Below are 21,468 nucleotides of genomic sequence, written 5' to 3' on the forward strand. Positions count from 1 at the left end.
TCAGCAAAGGAGAGAGACATTTTTCTTATTGCCCAGATAAAGTGTCCTCTCCTTTCGAGAGTCTTATTTTAAATATTTACATATTTGAAGCAGTGATCTGATATATGATGTGTTTATTTGAATGGGGGAGAAGGCAACTCTGGCTGTATCTCAATACAGCTGGACAGAACTCTAGGAACCGCTTTGGTCACTTTCAATACACAGTATCCTCCTCCCCCCCTCCTTCCCCCCTCTCCTCTCCCCCTCCTTCCCCATTCCTCACCTCTCTCCATCTCCCTCTGTCTCTCACTCCTCCCTTCCATCTCCCTCTGTCTCTCTCTCCCTCCCTTCCATCTCCCTCCCTTCCATCTGTCTCTCTCCCTCCTCCCTCTGTCTCTCTCTCTCCCTTCCATCTCCCTCTGTCTCTCCCTCCTCCCTTCCATCTTCCTCTCTCTCTCCCTCCTCCCTTCCATCTCCCTCTCTCTCCCTCCTCCCTTCCATCTCCCTCTCTCTCTCCCTCCTCCCTTCCATCTCCCTGTCTCTCTCCCTCCTCCCTTCCATCTCCCTCTGTCTCTCTCCCTTCCATCTCCCTCTGTCTCTCTCCCTTCCACCTCCCTCTGTCTCTCTCCCTCCTCCCTCTGTCTCTCTCCCTCCTCCCTTCCATCTCCCTCTGTCTCTCTCCCTCCTCCCTTCCATCTCCCTCTGTCTCTCTCCCTCCCTTCCATCTCCCTCCATCTCCCTCTGTCTCGCTACCTCTTCTCTCCCTACCTCCTGCCCCTCCTTCCCCCTCCCATTCCCGTGTTCGCAGACACCGCATTCACAGTAAAAGCTGCAAATGTAGCATCAATCAGAAATTACCTTCAAATGGCGCAAAGCTGACAAAGCGTGATCAGATTGAATCCTTGCCTTAAACTCCAGTTCAGATCCTCTCTATAATACATGAGAGTGTGGGACCCTCAGGGCAGTATTGAGGTGTATTACAGTGTGTTTTAGAGGGACCCTCAGGGCAGTATTGAGGTGAATTACAGTATGTTTTAGAGGGACCCTCAGGGCAGTATTGAGGTGTATTACAGTGTGTTTTAGAGGGACCCTCAGGGCAGTATTGAGGTGTATTACAGTGTGTTTTAGAGGGACCCTCAGGGCAGTATTGAGGTGTATTACAGTGTGTTTTAGAGGGACCCTCAGGGCAGTATTGAGGTGTATTACAGTGTGTTTTAGAGGGACCCTCAGGGCAGTATTGAGGTGAATTACAGTATGTTTTAGAGGGACCCTCAGGGCAGTATTGAGGTGTATTACAGTGTGTTTTAGAGGGACCCTCAGGGCAGTATTGAGGTGTATTACAGTGTGTTTTAGAGGGACCCTCAGGGCAGTATTGAGGTGTATTACAGTGTGTTGTAGAGGGACCCTCAGGGCAGTATTGAGGTGTATTACAGTGTGTTTCCTCCCACCACTACAGAGGGCATTATGTGTGACTCTGGATGGACAGTGGACCGAACACAACAGTATCTGAACCCACGAGTCTCAGATTTCTTTGACAATTCTAAGTTGTGAAACTGTCGTCAGGTGAAAATTTGGTCAAACAGAGACGAAGGTATTAAGATACAATATCGATACACAACATAGCATGACAGCATAAAACAAATCAAGACAGGTTGTACTCGCCAGGCGCTGAGTTTAATTTGAAATATTTTCTATATTAAATACCCCACCCTCTCATCCCACCCCTATTTCTTCCCTCCCATCACTTCCCCCCTCCCCTCACTCCAATGCCATCTCCACAGAGAAAGTCTGTGTCCCAAAAGTCTGTGTCCCTATGTAGTGCACTACTTGTGACCAGGACCCATAGGGCTCTATATAGAGGACCCATAGACCTCTGGTCACAAGTAGTGTACAATATAGGGAATAGGGGGGCCTTTTGGGATGCAGGCCGTAGTCTGGATGAAAACACACTCTAGTTATGCAGCATATTGCTATTTAAGACATTTGAAAAAACATTAAATACTAGTTTTTCTTTTCTGCTCCCATTTCGGACTGTTTTGAACAGAAAATAAACTGAAACACAGTGTCCCTCCGCCAGTCTACATAAAAAGGGGCCCACCTACACCATGGTATGTTCCCCTTACCCTTGCATCCTACCTACACAGTGGTCCGTACCATGATGCTTGAAATGGGGGAGGGCTCACTGGATCATCTGTAGGCTTCAATCAAAACAGTACAGTACAAGTCCTGAGTGTAGCCAATTGTTTTGGCGTTTGCAGGATGTGTCAAACATCTGACGTCCAATCTTTATTCTTCAATTGATTGAATTCCGTCGTTGTTTCACTAGTGTTCCTCTGTCTCTCTTCTTCTCTCATCTCTTCTCCAGTTTAATGGTTTAATAACGTTTGTTTTGTGCCCCTCCCCCTTACTGGGATGTGCTTGTTTAAGGCTCTCCAGTCCTCTTCTTACAAAGTGTGCGTCATTAGCGGCTCCCCGGCGTTCTATTGACTGGCTGGTTGCGGTGGCAGAGTTGTCATTGGTCCACCATTGGGGGGGTGCAGAGTTGTCATTGGTCCACCATTGGGAAGGGGGGGCAGGTGCAGAGTTGTCATTGGTCCACCATTGGGGAGGGGGGGGGGGGGGGGGGTGCAGAGTTGTCATTGGTCCACCATTGGGGAGGGGGGGGTGGGTGCAGAGTTGTCATTGGTCCACCATTGGGGAGGGGGGGAGGGGGGGGGGTGCAGAGTTGTCATTGGTCCACCATTGGGGAGGGGGGGGGGCGGGTGCAGGCAGAGTAAACGACTGTTTGTGTGTGAAACTAACGGCTCGAGAGGAAAACTGGTTTTTAGGTTAGTCACAAGGCATGTTAACACTCTACTCTAGATGAGTTTCACCACCGAGTGTTCATGTGTACTGTGAGTTGTGTATACACGTCAGGCTGCTTTGCCTGTGTGCATGTATTGATCGATGCTTGTGTTTCTGTGTATGTATATACACTGACTGTACAAAATATTAAGTACACCTGCTCTTTCCATGACCAGGTGAATCTAGATGAAAGCTTTGGTCCCAAATTGATGTCACTTGTTACATCCACTTCAAATCAGTGTAGATGAAGGGGAGGAGACAGGTTAAAGAAGGATTTTTAAGCCTTGAGACAATTGAGACATGGATTGTGTGTGTGGGCCATTCAGAGGGTGAATGAGCAAGACAACATTTTTAAGTGCCTTTGAACAGGGTATGGTAGTAGTTTCCAGGCGCACCGGTTTGTGTCAAGAACTGCAACGCTGCTGGGTTTTTCACGCTCAACAGTTTCCCGTGTGAAGAATGGTCCACCATCCAAAGGACATCTAGCCAACTTGATACAACTGTAGGAAGCATTGGAGTCAACACGGTCCAGCATCCCTGTGGAACGCTTTCATCACCTTGTAGAGTCCATGCCCTGATGAACCGAGGCTGTTCTGAGGGCAATAGAGGGAGTGCAACTCAATATTAGGGAAGGTGTCCTTAATGTTTTGTATACTCAGTATATATGCGTGTGTCTGAATGAATAATATTTTCAACTTTTCTTGTCCATGTCTGTCTGTTTATCTCTCTGTGCCCAGTTCCAGGAATGGGCTGCGTTTGTGATGGGGTCAGGGGTCGCGGGTTCATCGTAGGCTCACACGCGGGGGGAGTATTTGGGGTTTCTTGGCACCTCGGTGAAAGATTTGAGCTCGTAAGGGATCCCCGTGTCCACCTCGATGGACTTGCGGGAGAATAGCAGCCGGATATCGTTGTGCAAGTAGATCTTCCCAGATTTAGAGCTCTGGAATCTAGGAGATTGAAAACAAAGCAGAACCATCACTGTTAATACATTTGTGTGTAAAGCTACTAAGCTAAGTTCCGTCAAATGAGGGCGTCTCTGGCACAATGACTGATCAGCAAAACAACCTGAAAATAAACAGGTGTGTGCATGGATGGATGGAGGGAGGGAGGGAGGGAGGGATGGATGGATGGATGGATGGAGGGAGGGAGGGATGGATGGAGGGAGGGAGGGAGGGAGGTAGGGAAGGATGGAGGGAAGGATGGAGGGAAGGATGGAGGGAGGGAGGAAGGATGGAGGGAGGGAGGGAAGGAAGGAAGGAGGGAACGAGGGAGGGAGGGAGGGAGGGAGGGAGGGAGGGAGGGAGGGAGGGAGGGATGGATGGATGGATGGGGGGATGGATGGATGACGGATGGATAGACAGACATTCCAAACAATAATTGCATCCTATCCCAAGCGTACTGCAGATGCCATACAAACCATCCAGAAAAATACAATGTCCACACCAAACTCCACTTTAAAATCAACCAACCAATGACCAGACAGATGTACCTGAGGTGTATCAGGTAGCAGAGAATCTTCCTCCTCTCTGTGGGCGTGGCCCTGGGCTCTGGAGGCTCACCCCCCTTCGCCTCTGGTTCCTCAACGGGAACCAGGAAGATGCGGTGACGAAGGAAGGTCATGTGATTGACGGGCATGTCCCCAAAGTTATAGGTCACGAGGAACATCTTCACCACAGTTTTATTGGGGTTGAATAAGGTCTGATGGAGAGAATATGGAGATATTGAATATGATACCTGTTTATAAGACTTGTTCAATTGAGATTGAATAAGATCTGTGGGGAGAACATGGACTCATTCATGAAAAACACTCTAAACAAGGTCAAGCATTTGAATAAGGTCTGAGAAGGGAACATGGAGATGTTAGCCATTGCTGTGCCCATTGTGTTAGATCCATGCAAGCCCGTGCATATTAGGGCCAATTACGTTTGAAAACAAAGAGACTCAACAAGAGATTACAAAGTATAGAGAAGAGAAAGAAAAAGGAGTGAGAGTAACAGAGAGAGAGAGACAGAGGGAGAGAGACAGAGACAGACAGAGAGATGGAAAGAGAGACAGAGAGGGAGAGAGACAGAGGGAGAGAGAGACAGAGACAGACAGAGAGATGGAAAGAGAAAGAGAGACAGAGAGGGAGAGAGACAGAGACAGAGACAGACAGAGAGATGGAAAGAGAAAGAGAGACAGAGAGGGAGATGGAAAGAGAAAGAGAGATGGAGAGACATGGAGAGAGACAGAGATGGAGAGAAAGAGAGAGACAGACAGAGAGATGGAAAGAGAAAGAGAGATGGAGAGAGAGACGGAGAGGGAGAGAGAGATGGAGAGACATGGAGAGAGAGAGACAGAGAGAGACAGAGAGAGAGAGAGATGGAAAGAGAAAGAGAGATGGAGAGACATGGAGAGAGACAGAGAGATGGAGAGAGAGAGACAGAGAGAGAGACAGAGACAGACAGAGAGATGGAAAGAGAAAGAGAGATGGAGAGACATGGAGAGAGACACAGAGATGGAGAGAGAGAGAGACAGAAAAAAAAGAGAGAGAAAGAGAGGACCATGATACTCACCACTTGGGTGGTCCCTGCTTTGGGTACGCTGTATCCCTTCTTTCCTAAAGGCTCCAAGGAGATCACCCCCTACAACAGAGAGATGAGCTGTCTTCACAGGGAGAAGTTGCACTCACTAAACTGCGAGAGCATTCAACAGTGTGCAGGTGTCTATTCTTCTTGCGTGACTTTACTTTTGAAATTATTTCAAGCTAGAATCTTTAATTGAAACAATAACAAAGCATGACCCCGCTCCTGTTTTCGCTAAAAAGCTGGAGAAATGTCATCACTCCAATTAATAGACAGAGCTATGGATGCCAGGACTGACCATACATATACACATTATAGTTTTAACCATGTTTTGAAGCTACACACATTTACAGGTACATTGTTTACATTCATTGGAGTTAAACAAGCTCATATGTTGGGTTCTGATGGGGTACGACAATATGTTGGGTTCTGATGGGGTACGATGACTGGAGTTAAACAAGCTCATATGTTGGGTTCTGATGGGGTACGACAATATGTTGGGTTCTGATGGGGTACGACAATATGTTGGGTTCTGATGGGGTACGACGACTAAACTGAAGTCCATGAGGCATTTACAGGTTATAGCCTTCAAGAATCAATGTATATCATTTATTTATATGCCTAAAAATGGATGCAGCAACTAGGGGTTGTAAATTATTATTATTTTTAAATAATTTCACTCTGAAAATAACGATTATTTGTTTCATTTCATTCGGCATTACCGCTATTAACCCATACAAACGCATCCAATCAAATATTCACTACATGGAACAGATTGTCCACCAAAAAATCTAAAGGAAGTTTGTTTTGAAGTGTCTGTCCTATATCTGAGAGATATAAGAAATATTTTGTTATATGTATTACAGACAATCCCTTATTTTTGGAACTAAACAGTGTGTAAACCAAACTGTTCTGATGCCACAGACAGAAGTTGGCAGATCGACTGTACCGACCTCAGACGAGTCCACAAGACGCTTGTGGGGATCGTAGAGGAAAACGGAGAACGCCATCGTGTTCGGGAGAGTCTCATCTTTCCATAGAGTTTATAGGCCAATCCGTTCGGACACTACAGACAATTTTGTGAGAAGGCTGATTTTCAGGATGTCTTGTGGTCTAACAAACACTGCTCTAACTCTGTCACCTTTCACTGCAGACTAAGAAGACTTACATATGCGGATTGAGAAGCAGAACAACAGATGTCTCTATATTTCCACAGTGGCGTGGCCATTGACATTAGGAGGTTAACATAATTTCTCACACACACACACACACACACACAGACACACAGACACACACAGACACACACAGACACACACACACACACACACACACACACAGACACACACACACACACACACACACACACAGACACACACACACACACTAACCAGGAAGGGTGAGGGTGCGCTGTGCTCTGAGATGTCGTAGTAGGTGACGTGTACAGGCAGAGTGGCGTGTTGAGGGCAGTAGGATCCGCTGGCACCGATCTCTGCTGTGAAGCCCTCGATACGACCCGACGGAGAGAAACGACCCTTCAGGATCGACTCCTGGAGAAGAAACAACAACAAGGAAGAGTGAGGAAGACCCACTTCAAAGCACAGCTACTTCTATGGCCACGAGGAATGTTGTAAATCTCTCTAGATATTTGGTAGAAACTCAAGTTCTGACAAAATACCATCATACATCATACTGAAATAAATTCAGTTACACATTAATGGTACGTCACACTTCATTTTGTGTGTGTGTGTGTGTGTGTGTGTGTGTGTATCATACCTCAAAGTTACCCAGTAGTGAACGGCTGATGGAAGAAGAGGGCCAGCCTGACCGAGCAGTGCGACCCAAGGTGTCTGTACGCCGCCCACATAGCTGTCGACTGCACACACACATATTTTTTCATTTTTTAAGAACATAAGTCAGCCATGGTTAAGTCACATTATTAAAGAGGATGTTTTTGAAATGATGACTACACATGGATCAACTAAGAAGGTAGAAAGTGAACATACCTTTTCAGGCGCATCCCACTTTTCAGCCTCCTGCTGGCTCCTCTGCATTCTGATAAACTCTGAAGGAGGACAAGAGCAAGAGACAGATGGACAGAACAAGAGACAGATGGACAGAACAAGAGACAGATGGACAGAACAAGAGACAGATGGACAGAACAAGAGAGATGGACAGAACAAGAGACAGAAGGACAGAACAAGAGACACATGGACAGAACAAGAGACAGAAGGACAGAACAAGAGACAGATGGACAGAACAAGAGACAGATGGACAGAACAAGAGACAGATGGACAGAACAAGAGACAGAAGGACAGAACAAGAGACAGAAGGACAGAACAAGAGACAGATGGACAGAACAAGAGACAGATGGACAGAACACGAGACACATGGACAGAACAAGAGACAGAAGGACAGAACAAGAGACAGATGGACAGAACAAGAGACAGATGGACAGAACAAGAGACAGATGGACAGAACAAGAGACAGATGGACAGAACAAGAGACAGATGGACAGAACAAGAGACAGAAGGACAGAACAAGAGACAGAAGGACAGAACAAGAGACAGAAGGACAGAACAAGAGACAGATGGACAGAACAAGAGACAGATGGACAGAACAAGAGACAGAAGGACAGAACAAGAGACAGAAGGACAGAACAAGAGACAGATGGACAGAACAAGAGACAGATGGACAGAACAAGAGACAGATGGACAGAACAAGAGACAGAAGGACAGAACAAGAGACAGATGGACAGAACAAGAGACAGAAGGGCAGAACAAGAGACAGAAAGGAAGAGAGAGAAATAAAGAAAACAGGAAGGAGAATACATGGATTAGTACAATCCAGCTCAGATGAAAAACATTGATATTACTGTCATGATAATCATGATCTATCAAACAGATGTGTACCAAACTCACTAAAACTGGCAGTAATAAAGCCGCTCTTGAAAAAGCCAAACCTTGACCTGGAAAATATAAAAAACTAATCGGCCTATATCGAATCTCCCATTCCCATCAAACATTTGAGAAAAAGCTGTTGCGCAGCAACTCACTGCCTTCCTGAAGACAAACAATGTGTACGAAATGCTTCAGTCTGGTTTTAAACCCCATCATAGCACCGAGACTGCACTCGTGAAGGTGGTAAATGACCTTTTAAATGGCGCCAGACCGAGGCTCTGCATTCTGTCCTCGTGCTCCTAGACCTTAGTGCTGCTTTTGATCCCATCGATCACCACACTCTTTTGGAGAGATTGGAAACCCTGAAGGACCTCGGCGTTACTCTGGATCCTGATCTCTCTTTTGATGAACATATCAAGAATATTTCAAGGACAGCTTTTTTTCCCCATCTTCGTAACATTGTAAATCAGTAAGTCTTTGTCCAAAAATGATGCAGAAAAGCTAATCCATGCTTTCGTTATTTCTAGATTAGACTACTGCAATGCTCTACTTTCCGGCTACCCGGATAAAGCACTGAATAAACTTCAGTTAGTGTTAAACACGGCTGCTAGAATCTTGACTGGAACACAAAAATGTGATCATATTACTCCAGTGCTAGCCTCCCTACACTGGCTTCCTGTTAAGGCAAGGGCTGATTTCAAGGTTTTACTGCTAACCTACAAAGCATTACAGGGCTTACTCCTACCTATCTCTCTGATTTGGTCCTGCCGTACTTACCTACACGTACGCTACGGTCACAAGAAGCAGGCCTCCTTATTGTCTCTAGAATTTCTAAGCAAACAGCTGCAGGCAGGGCTTTCTCCCACAGAGCTCCATTTTTATGGAATGGTCTGCCTACCCATGTGAGAGACGCAGACTCAGTCTCAACCTTTAAGTCTTTACTGAAGACTCATCTCTTCAGTGGGTCATATGATTGAGTGTAGTCTGGCCCAAGGGTGCGAAGGGGAAGGACAAGGCACTGGAGCGACGAACCGCCATTGCTGTCTCTGCCTGGCCGGTTCCCCTTTCTCTACTGGGATTCTCTGCCTCTAACCCTATTACAGGGGCTGAGTCACTGGCTTACTGGTGCTCTGCCATGCCGTCCCTAGGAGGGGTGTGTCACTTGAGTGGGTTGAGTCACTGACATGATCTTCCTGTCCGGTTTTGCTCCCCCTCGGGCACGTGCGGTGGAAGAGATCTCCGTGGGCTATAGCCTCAGCCTTGTCTCAAGTTAGTAAGTTGGTGGTCTGTTGATATCCCTTTGGTGGTATGGGGGCTGTGCTTTGGCAAAGTGGGTGGGGTTATATCCTGCCTGGTTGGCCCTGTCCGGGGGTATCTTCAGACGGGGCCACAGTTTCTCCTGACCCCCTCTTCCAGTATCTATGCTGCAATAGTCTATGTGCCAGGGGGCTAGGGTCAGTCTGTCCTATCTGGTGTAATTCTCCTGTCTTATCTGGTGTGCTGTGTGAGTTTAAGTATGCTCCCTCTAATTCTCTCTCCCTCCCCTCCTGGAGGACCTGAGCTGCCTGCGGCTAAGGCACCCTGACCTGTTCAGAGGACGTGCGAGCTTGTCCCAGACCTGCTGTTTTTGACTCTCTCTTTCTCTACCGCAAATCAAATCAAAGTTTATTTGTCACGTGCGCCGAATACAACAGGTGTAGACCTTACAGTGAAATGCTTACTTACAGGCTCTAACCAAAGGTGCGAAAAAAAGAAGAAGGTATGTGTGTGTGTGTGTGTGTGTGTATGTGTGTGTGTGTGTGTAAGTAAAGAAATAAAACAACAGTAAAAATACATTTGACCTGTTGTCTCGACCTCTGAATGCTCGGCTATGAAAAGCCAACTGACATTTACTCCTGAGGTGCTGACCTGTTGCACCCTCTACAACCACGGATTATTATTTGACACTGCTGGTCATCTGTGAACGTTGGAACATCTTGAAGAACAATCTGGCCTTAAATGGCCATGTACTCTTATAATCTCCACCCGGCACAGCCAGAAGAGGAATATATATTTCCATTTCTACATAGTTCATAGTTACATTACACATGCAATAGACACAATAACAATAACAAATGCAGTTGAGTAATGAAGGTACATACCTGCCTGTGTATCAATATGTGTGAACGCTGTGTGTGTGAATGTCAGTACGTAGTCACTACTTACCGGGCAGAGAGTCCAGGATGCTGCTTCAGACACAAACACATTCCCCATGTCCAAACTACCGCTCGTACTAAGGGTTACCCAGTCCTGGCTACCCACCTCCTCTGGCGCTAACCCTTCCAAGGCTAACGCCTCTGTAGCTAGCATCTCACTAGCTAACAATTGACTACCTAGCCCCTCTCTAGCCAGGTCCTCTCTACTGTAGCTGTCCCCTCCACTGGGGCTATGTCAGCCTGGTCTGTCCTCACACTCTCTGTGGACATGTTATACTCACTACCTACCTACCTACCTACCTACCTCTATCTATCCTCACACTCACTGTGGACATGTGTGTCTCTCTCTCTCTCTCTCTCTCTCTCTGTCTCTCTCTCTGTCTCTCTCTCTGTGTCTCTCTCTGTGTCTCTCTCTGTGTCTCTCTCTGTGTCTCTCTCTGTGTCTCTCTCTGTGTCTCTCTCTCTGTCTCTCTCTCTCTCTCCATGTTATACTCCCTACCTACCCCTTTCCTTCACTTTTCACTTCCCCTTTTACCTCCCTGTATCTCTCCCTCTAGTCTCTCCCCCTTTGTCACTCACCACGGCAATACCAACCCCCCATCCTCTACCTACCCTGTGTCCCAAATGGGACACCCTATTCTCTATGTAGTGCACAAACTTTGACCAGAGCACCACGGTCAAAAGTGCCCTATTCAAAAGTAGTGCACTAAATAGGAAAAGTGTTTCTGGAAGCCAGTGGTTCGGTATCTAAACGGGTGAGCCAGAAAGACCTGTGTGGTTTTGTAGGGAGGTGGGGTTGTATTGGGGCGACAGCGACACAGGCAGGCAGAACATGTAGTGTAGCAAGAACAATGGAGGCCACCTCAATAGACTTGATTCTGGAGCCACTCGGCTGGTTCCAGCACCATACGTGGTGTGTTCATAATGACCAGCCTGGGAATCCATCGCTCTCTTCCTCTCTCTTCTTCTCTCCCTTTCCTCTTTCTTTTCCTCTTTCACTCTCATCATGTTTCATTCTCTTGGGTCATCTAACGCAGTCTTTCACTCTCATCATGTTTCATTCTCTTGGACCATCTAACTCAGTCTTTCATTCTCACCCCTGTCTGTTTTACTGGAACAGCTCTCCCCCTCTAACCCGCTGGCTGTTCATCCTCTTATTAAATGTCAGACAATGACAAGCCTGAAAGCTGTGTGTGTGTGTGTGTGTGTGTGTATGTGTATGTGTATGTGTATGTGTATGTGTGTGTGTGTGTGTGTCTGTTAGTGTGCGCACGCGCGCGCGTTAGGGTTGAAGATTTTCCTGGTATTTTACAAATGTTCCATCCCGAGAATAAATCACTTTTCTCCCGGGTAACCTGGTATTTCCCTCCAAAACCGGAAGTGTCATTCAAAAGCATTATAATGCATTATAAAGCATATTAATATGTCTGGATTTGATAAAGAGCTTTGATCTAGCCTGATGAGTCGAGCCCTATATTAATGACATTTCATTTTAATTTTATTTCACCTTTTTAACCAGGTAGGCCAGTTGAGAACAAATTCTCATTTACAACTGCGACCTGGCCAAGATAAAGCAAAGCGACAAAAACAACACCGAGTTACACAAACAAACGTAGAGTCAATAAACACAGAAAAATCTATATGCAGTGTGTGCAAATGTAGTACGATTAGGGAGGTAAGGTAATAAATAGGCCATAGTGGCGAAATAATTACAATTTAGCATTAACACTGGAGTGATAGATGTTGCGATGATGATGTGAAAGTAGAGATACTGGGGTGCAAAACTATATAACAATATGGGGATGAGGTAGTTGGGTGGGCTATTTACAGAAGGGCTGTGTACTGGTACAGTGATCGGTAAGCTGCTCTGACAGCTGATGCGTAAAGTTAGGGAGGGAGATATAAGTCTCCAGCTTCAGTGATTTTTGCAGTTCGTTCCAGTCATTGGCAGCAGAGAACTGTAAGGAAAGGCGGACAAAGGAGGAGTTGGCTTTGGAGATGACCAGTGAGATATACCTGCTGGAGCGCGTGCTACGGGTGGGTGTTGCTATGGTGACCAGTGAGCTGAGACAAGGCAGGTCATAACCTGGCAAAGACTTATAGATGACCTGGAGACAGCGGGTTTGGTGACGAGTATGAAGCGAGGGCCAAACAACGAGAGCGTACAGGTCGCAATGGTGGGTAGTATATGGGGCTTTGGTGATAAAACGGATGGCACTGTGATAGACTACATCTAATTTGCTGAGTAGAATGTTGGAGGCTATTTTGTAATTGACATCCCCGAAGTCGAGGATCGGTAGGATGGTCAGTTTTACGAGGGTATGTTTGGCAGCGAAAGGATGCTTTGTTGCGAAATAGGAAGCCGATTCTAGATTTAATTTTGTATTGGAGATGCTTAATGTGAGTCTGGAAGGAGAGTTTACAGTCTAACCAGACACCTCGGTATTTGTAGTTGTCCACATAGTCAGAACCGTCCAGAGTAGTGATGCTAGTCGGGTGGGCTAGCTAATGAACCTAAACCCCGAAAAAGCCAAAAATGATTGGGCCATTATCCAATACATACTGTATATGATAAAGGCTACTGCACATTACACACGACAGAAAAACATAAAAGACCATAGATGTAGCTAGCTATATGTTCTCTTGGGTAAATAAATTAAACTAGCTCCAGTAGGTTAATCTTTTTGAATGTGAACTGTATTGTATTATAACTAGTAAACTGTATTATATGGACTGGAGCAGGACATGCGGCCTACAAAGTTACAGGTATAGGCTAGCAAATGTACATTTTTACATGTAATAGGGCCTATTTGTATAATTAGTAGGCTGATGCCTTTCATAATAGTTCCCCTAATGTTATTAGCCTACCTCCCCTTTCTCTCTTTGTTGCTTCATTCCTTCCTCGTCTTCAACAGTTAAATTAAATGAGTTTCGTTGTCCTCGTCTTCATTAGTCTAATGACATCCTTGAATAATATAAGACTAGATGCACAAGGCTTTCACTTATTTTCACAAAGATTAAATGGTTATGGGTCTGATTAAATAACTGGTAAATGCAACAAACAACAAAAAAAAGCACAGGTGAGTACATATTGCGCAAGAGACAGAGGCTATACGTTTGAAGCTTATTATGTATATCCCATCATTAATTAGCTCAATTAAAGGCTAATACTACATTGAATTTATTACCTGAAAGAGGTAGGCTAGGATATCTATTTAGAGGGCTATCTATAGGTCTAGAACAGGGTTATCTATTTTGGATTCAATTTGAATGGAGTTCATGGAGAGAAAGACAGAGAGTACTAGCGCGTGCACTAATTCAAAGCAACAATATTTGAGAGATAGACTGTTTTAAAATTCGGCAGCTGCAATTAAAACAATAATAATCTTTACCATTAAAAAAACAAGGTGACCCCCGAAAGCAAGATGGAAATGGGTAAATTAGACATGCATTCGGTCTTTATATTACTGAAAAAAACAAGGTGACCCCCGAAAGCAAGATGGAAATGGGTAAATTAGACATGCATTCGGTCTTTATATTACTGAAAAAAACAAGGTGACCCCCGAAAGCAAGATGGAAATGGGTAAATTAGACATGCATTCGGTCTTTATATTACTGAAAAAAACAAGGTGACCCCCGAAAGCAAGATGGAAATGGGTAAATTAGACATGCATTCGGTCTTTATATTACTGAAAAAAACAAGGTGACCCCCGAAAGCAAGATGGAAATGGGTAAATTAGACATGCATTCGGTCTTTATATTACTGAAAAAAAGTCACAAGAAAAAAAGTTACCATGATGAGGTGATAGGTCTACATGCATTGTGAACTGCTCTCTATATACTGAGATAACACTAGAAGCATCCTCCCTAAGTTTGTTTTACTCACTGCTTTAGCACACTCCGCCAACCCAGATGTCCTAGCCGTGTCTGAATCCTGGCGTAGGAAGGCCACCAAAAATCCAGAAATGTTCATTCCTAACTATAACATTTTCCGACAAGATAGAACTGCCAAAGGGGGCGGAGTTGCAATCTACTGCAGAGATAGCCTGCAGAGATTTGTCATACTATCCAGGCCTGTGCCCAAACAATTCAAGCTTCTACTTCTAAAAATCCACCTTTCCAGAAACAAGTCTCTCACCGTTGCCGCTTGTTATAGACCCCCCTCAGCCCTCAGCCGTGCCCTGGACACCGTATGTGAATTGATCGCCCCCATCTATCTTCAGAGTTTGTACTGCTAGGTGACCTAAACTGGGATATGCTTAACACCCAGACCGTTCTACAATCTAAGCAAGATGCCCTCTATCTAACACACATGATAATGGAAACCTACCAGGTACAATCATAAATCCGTAACCATGGGCACCCTCATAGATATTATCCTGACCAACTTGCCCTCCAAATACACCTCTGCTGTCTTCAACCAGGATCTCAGCGATCACTGCCTCATTGCCTGCGTGCGTAATGGGTCCGCTGTCAAACGACTACCCCTCATCACTGTCAAACGCTCCCTAAAACACTTCAGTGAGCAGGCCTTTCTAATCGACCTGGACTGGGTATCCTGGAAGGATATTGACCTCATCCCATCTGTGGAGGATGCCTGGTTGCTCTTCAAAAGTGCTTTCCTCTCCATCTTAAATAAGCATGCCCTATTAAAAAAATGTAGAACTAAGAACAGATATAGCCCTTGGTTCACCCCAGACTTGACTGCCCTTGACCAGCACAAAAACATGCTGTGGCGTTCTGCAATAGCATTGAATAGCCCAATAAACCAATATACTCAGTCAGTTTGAAAAAGATAGCCTTAGCTTTCCTAACAGAAATTTGTCCATGGAGAATAAAAACACCTCCTCCCAGCTGCTCATTGCACTGAGGCTAGTCAACACTGTCACCACCGATAAATCCGCAATAATCGATAATTTCATGAAGCATTTCTCTACGGCTGGCCATGCTTTCCACCTGGCTACCGCTACCCCGGTCAACAGCCCTGCTGTCAGGCCTCCTCGTTGCGGGCCCCGGACTGGGCACCCTCGCTGCGGGCCCCGGAATGGACAATCTCGCTACGGGCCCCGGACTTGGCACCCTCGCTGCAGGCCCCGGACTTGGCACCCTCGCTGCGGGCCCCGGACTTGGCACCCTCGCTGCGGGCCCCGGACTTGGCACCCTCGCTGGAGGCTCCGGACTGGAGGCCGTCGCCGGAGGCTCCGGACTGGAGGTCGTCGTTGGAGGCTTCGTGCCATGACTCCTCACTGGAGGCTTCGTGCCATGGATCATCACTGGAGGCTTCGTGCCATGGATCATCACTGGAGGCTTCGTGCCATGGATCATCACTGGAGGCTTCGTGCCATGGATCATCACTGGAGGCTTCGCGCCATGGATCATCACTGGAGGTTTCGTGCCATGGATCATCACTGGAGGCTTCTTGCCATGGATCATCACTGGAGGCTTCGTGCCATGGATCATCACTGGACTGGAGAGACACACAGGAGGCCTGGTTCTGGGCACAGGCACAGGACTCACTAGGCTGGGGAGACATACAGGAGGCTTGGTTCTGGGCACAGGCACAGGACTCACTAGGCTGGGGAGACATACAGGAGTCTTTGTTCTTGGCGGAGGCACTGGATACACTGGGCCGTGGAGGCGCACTGGAGGTCTCGAGCGTAGAGCCGGCACAACCTGTCCTGGCTGGATGGTTACTTTGGCCCGGCACGTGCGGAGTGCAGGCACAGGACGCACTGGGCTGTGCAGACGCACTGGAGACACAGTGCGCAGAGCCGATGCAGGATATCCTGGGCCGTAGAGACGTACTGGCGGCCAGATGCGCTGAGCCTGCACCCTCCGACCTGACTGGATGCCCACTCTAGCCCTGTTACCATGGAAGGCCATCCCTTTCAGCCAGGATCTCCTCCCATGTCCAGGATCCTTTGCCATCCAGGATGTCATCCCATGTCCAGTCCTCCTTTTTACCACGCTGCTTGGTCCTTTTACGGTGGGAAGTTCTATCACAGACGTCGTACGAATCGGACCAAGGTGCAGCGTAGTGAGCGTACATATTCCTCTTTATTAGAATGTCGCCAACAAAACAATAGACAATACAAAACGACCGCGAATCTTAACAGGGCTATGATGCCTCTAACTAAGTTAACTTCCTACACTGAAAGGAGGGAAAAAGGGTTACCTAAGTATGATTCCCAATCAGAGACAACGATAGACAGCTGTCCCTGATTGAGAACCATACCCGGCCAAAACATAGAAATAAAGAAACATAGAAAACAAAACATAGAATGCCCACCCCACATCACACCCTGACCTAACCAAATAGAGAAATAAACTGGCTCTCTAAGGTCAGGGCGTGACACCTGCGTTCCCCGCAGCAACTCGCCCAAACCCCCCCGCCTCTCCTTCACCCAAATCCAGACAGCTGATGTTCTGAAAGAAATGCAAAATCTGGAAGAGCTGCAAGATTCCTACAAATCAGCTGGGCTAGACAATCTGGAACCTCTCTTTCTAAAATTATCCGCCAAAATTGTTGCAACCCCTATTATTAGCCTATTCAACCTCTCTTTCGTATCGCCTGAGATCCCCAAAGATTGTAAAGCTGCCACGGTCATCCCCCTCTTCAAAGAGGGAGACACTCTAGACCCAAAATGTTATAGACCTATACCCATCCTGCCCTGCCTTTCTAAAACCTTCGAAAGCCAAGTTAATAAACAGATTACCGACCATTTCGAATCCCACCGTTCTCCACTATGCAATCTGGTTTCCGAGCTGGTCATGGGTTCACCTCATCCACGCTCAAGGTCCTAAACGATATCATAACCGCCATCAACAAAAGACAGTAAGTACTGTGCAGCTGTTTTCATCAACCTGGCCAAGGCTTTCAACTCTGTCAATCATCGCATTCTTATCGGCAGACTCAATAGCCTTGACTTCTCAAATGACTGCGTTACCTGGTTCACCAACTACTTCTCAGATAGAGTTCAGTGTGTCTAATCGGAGGGCCTGTTGTCCGGACCTCTGGCAGTCTCTATGGGGGTGCCACAGGGTTCAATTCTCGGTCCGACTCTTTTCTCTGTATATATCAACGCTGTCGCTCTTGCTGATGGTGATTCTCTGATCCACCTCTACGCAGACGACACCATTCTGTATACATCTGGCCCTTCTTTGGACACTGTGCTAACAAATCTCCAAACAAGCTTCAACGCCATACAACACTCCTTCCATGTCCTCCAACTGCTTTTAAATGCTTGTATAACTAAGTGCATGCTCTTCAACCAATTGCTCCCCGTACCCGCCCGCCTGACTAGCATCACTACTCTGGACAGTTCTGACCTAGAATATGTGGACAACTACAAATACCTAGGCTTCTGGTTAGACTGCAAACTCTCCTTTCAGACTCACATTAAAACTTCTTGAGTGTAGGGGGCAGGATTTTTGTTTTTGGCTAAAAAACGTGCCCATTTCAAACCGCCTATTTCTCAGGCCCAGAAACTAGAATACGCATATAAGATTAGGATAGAAAACACTCTAAAGTTTCCTAAACTGTCAAAATATTGTCTGTGAGTATAACATAACTGATATTGCAGCCCGAAAACCTAAGGAAAATCAAACCAGGAAGTGCTGTTTTTCCTGAAAGCTCTCTGTTCCATTGGATGCCTTGCCTCCATTTAAAGGGATATCAACCAGATTCCTTTTCCTATTGCTTCCTCAAGGTGTCAACAGTCTTTAGACATAGTTTCAGGCTTTTAATTTGAAAAATGAGCGAGAAAGATAACATCACGTCAGTGGGTGTTCGCAGAGTTTTGCTTGCGCCACAGAGTGGGGCAGCCATTGTCTCTCCCTCTCCTATTGAAAAAGCGACAGTCCCGGTTGATATATTATAGATTATATATTTTAAAAACAACCTGAGGATTGATTATAAAAAACGTTTGACATGTTTCTGTGGACATTACGGATACTATTTGGAATTTTCGTCTGCGATGAGGTGACGGCTCGAGCCTGTGGATTTCTGAACATAACGCGTCAAACAAACATGGAGGTATTTTGGTATAAAAATTATCTTTATGGAACAAAAGGAACATTTATTGTGTAACTGGGAGTCTCGTGAGTGCAAACATCCGAAGATCATCAAAGGTAAGCGATTTAATCTATTGCTTTTCTGACTTTCGTGACCAAACTACTTGGCTGCTAGTGTTTGTAATATTTTGTCTACTGAGAGAGATGTTCTTACATAAACGCTTGTTATGCTTTCGCCGAAAAGCTGTATTGAAATCTGACACTCCAGGTGGATTAACAACAAGCTAAACTGTGTTTTGCTATATTGCACATGTGATTTCATGAAAATTAAATATGTTTAGTAATTTAATTTGAATTTGGCCCGCTGCAATTCAGCGGGTGTTGATGAAAATGATCCCGCTAACGGGATGGGTGCGTCAAGAAGTTAAGCATCTTCAATCTAAAATTAAATCTAGAATCGGCTTCCTATTTCGCAACAAAGCCTCCTTCACTCATGCTGCTATACCCTCGTAAAACTGACTATCCTACCGATCCTTGACTTCGGCGATGTCATTTACAAAATAGCCTCCAACGCTCTACTCAGCAAACTGGATGCAGTCTATCACAGTGCCATCCGTTTTATCACCAAAGCCCCATATACTACCCACCACTGTGACCTGTATGCTCTCGTTGCTGGCCCTCACTACATATCTGTCGCCAAACCTACTGGCTCCAGGTCATCTATAAGTCTTAGCTAGGTAAAGCCCCGCCTTATGTCAGCTTACTGGTCACCATAGTGGCAGGTAGCCTAGTGGTTAAAGCGTTGGACTAGTAACTGAAAGGTTGCAAGATTGAATCCCTGAACTGACAAGGTAAAAATCTGTCATTCTGCCCCTGAACAATACAGTTAACCCACTTCTCCTAGGCTGTGTTTGAAAATAAGAATTTGTTCTTAACTGACTTGCCTAGTTAAATAAAGGTAAAATAAAACAAATAGCAACACGCTCCAGCAGGTATATTTCACTGGTCATCCCCAAAGCCAACATCTCCTTTGGCCGCCTTTCCTTCCAGTTCTCTGCTGCCAATGACTGGAACAAATTGCAAATATCTCTGAAGCTGGAGACTTATATCTCCCTCTCAAACTTTAAGCATCAGCTGTCAGAGCAGCTTACTGATCACTGTACCTGTACACAGCCCATCTGTAAATAGCACACCCAACTACCTCATCCCCATATTGTTATTTATCCTCTTGCTCTTTTGCACCCCAGTATCTCTACTTGCATATCTATCACTCCAGTGTTAATGCTAAATTGTAATTATTTTGTCTCTATGACCTATTTATTGCCTACCTCCCTCCTCTTCTACATTTGCACACACTGTACATAGATTTTTATGTTTTTATTTTCTATTGTGTTATTGACTGTACGTTTGTTTATGTGTAACTCTCTGTTGCTGTTGTTTTTGTCGCACTGTTTTGCTTTATCTTGGCCAGGTCGCAGTTGTAAATGAGAACTTGTCCTCAACTGGTCTACCTGGCTAAATAAAGGTGAAATAAATAAATAAATAAAAATGGTCTGTCCCCACCCTGAGCGAATATTCATCATGCAGAGGCCGTAGAGAAGCCAGATTTAGACAAATATAATTTAACAGTTCAATTTTAAGCCATGCTGTTCATATAATTAATTTATTATAATTTACTTCTTTTATTTTTTTCTCTCAGTTATTTATCCCGGGAAACGGGAGAGGTTTTGGGCAGTAAATCTCAGTAATTCTCGGTAACCGGGTTCCAACCATTCAACTCCTGTGTGTGTGCCTTTGTGTGTGTATATACGTGCCTGTGTTAGAGGAGGCTGGCGGGAGGAGCTATAGGAAAACGAACTCATTGTAATGGCTGGATAGAATAAATAGAACAGAATCAAGCATGTGGTTTGATGTGTTTGATACCGTTCCTTTTATTCCATAACAGCCATTACAATGAGCCTGTGCCCCTATAGCTCCTCCCACCAGCCTCCTCTGGTGTTTGTATGTGCCTGCTTTTGCTAGTCTGTGCTCCTCACCTTGGTGTGGTTTGGGTCCCGTGCGTTGGGAAGCAGGTGGTTCCAGAAGGGGGCAGCCTTGGCATCGGTGCCCCTGCAGGAGGCCAGCCCTAACCCCGGGGCCAGACGGCTCCTCTTAGAGGTGGAGGGGCCCTCGTCCTCCGAACACGACTCTCCCGTGTCGCTGGATGATAGCAGTTTCTTCTTGGCCGGGCAGGGACCCGAAGAGATCCCACGGAGGCCGCTGGTGCTGGGGGTCTTCTCCACGGAGCTCAGGCCGCTGGCGCTGGGGGTCTTCTCCACGGAGCTCAGGCCGCTGGCGCTGGGGGTCTTCTCCACGGAGCTCAGGCCGCTGGTGCTGGGGGTCTTCTCCACGGAGCTCAGGCCGTTGGTGGAGTTGAAGGCGGCGGCACTGGGATGGGGCGGTGAGGACTCCAGCTTGGCCCCCCACTCCCTACCCTCCCCAGGCTCCTGGGGGTCTGTGGCGGGAGGGAAGCGGTGGGAGAGGGAGCCTGGAGGTCCGAGGGGAGGTCCTCCAGGAGGGCTACGGGTGTCGAATGCCCCAAGGGCCCCACGGGGGCCGTCAGTGCAGCAGTTGGGCTGATTCTGTCCCAATGAGGAGCCACTACTGCAGCCCTCCCCAGACCCTCCAGGATTGCCCAAGGAGCAGGCTGACGCGTTGCCCCCAGGAGGAGACTCTATGCTGGGAAAGGGGCTGCGGGAGCCAGGAGGGCTGTGGGGCTCGACCATGGGGGATGGTTTGGGCGACAGCGGGGCCCACAGGTCCGGGACGGGCCTGTCGTGATTGTGCTGGGCAGGGCGTCGGGCGGGGGTGTGGCCCGGAGAGAGGGGTGCAGGTGGGGGGGATCTAGGCGACAGGCCCCCATCTGAGTCTCTGTGATCCACCATGATGCAGGAGGATACAGGCCCCTGCCCCACCCCTAACCCCATCCCTACCCCC

The 21,468-nt window shown here is 46.7% G+C and overlaps 1 protein-coding gene across 1 annotated transcript; it reads right to left on the bottom strand.

The window, feature by feature from the left end:
- Positions 1 to 3,338: 3,338 nt before the first annotated feature.
- Positions 3,339 to 21,432, bottom strand: LOC110535124 (protein FAM214B). The gene is made up of 7 exons (XM_036936443.1): positions 20,529 to 21,432; positions 7,391 to 7,449; positions 7,161 to 7,260; positions 6,776 to 6,934; positions 5,379 to 5,447; positions 4,313 to 4,521; positions 3,339 to 3,770 (listed from the first exon to the last, which is right to left on the bottom strand). Exons 1-7 carry the CDS (start codon positions 21,414 to 21,416, stop codon positions 3,617 to 3,619), a joined length of 1,638 nt encoding a protein of 545 aa, XP_036792338.1. The 5' UTR covers positions 21,417 to 21,432; the 3' UTR covers positions 3,339 to 3,616.
- Positions 21,433 to 21,468: the final 36 nt, after the last annotated feature.

The sequence above is a fragment of the Oncorhynchus mykiss genome, chromosome 11 (assembly GCF_013265735.2).
Source record: "Oncorhynchus mykiss isolate Arlee chromosome 11, USDA_OmykA_1.1, whole genome shotgun sequence".
Taxonomy (NCBI): Eukaryota; Metazoa; Chordata; class Actinopteri; order Salmoniformes; family Salmonidae; genus Oncorhynchus; species Oncorhynchus mykiss.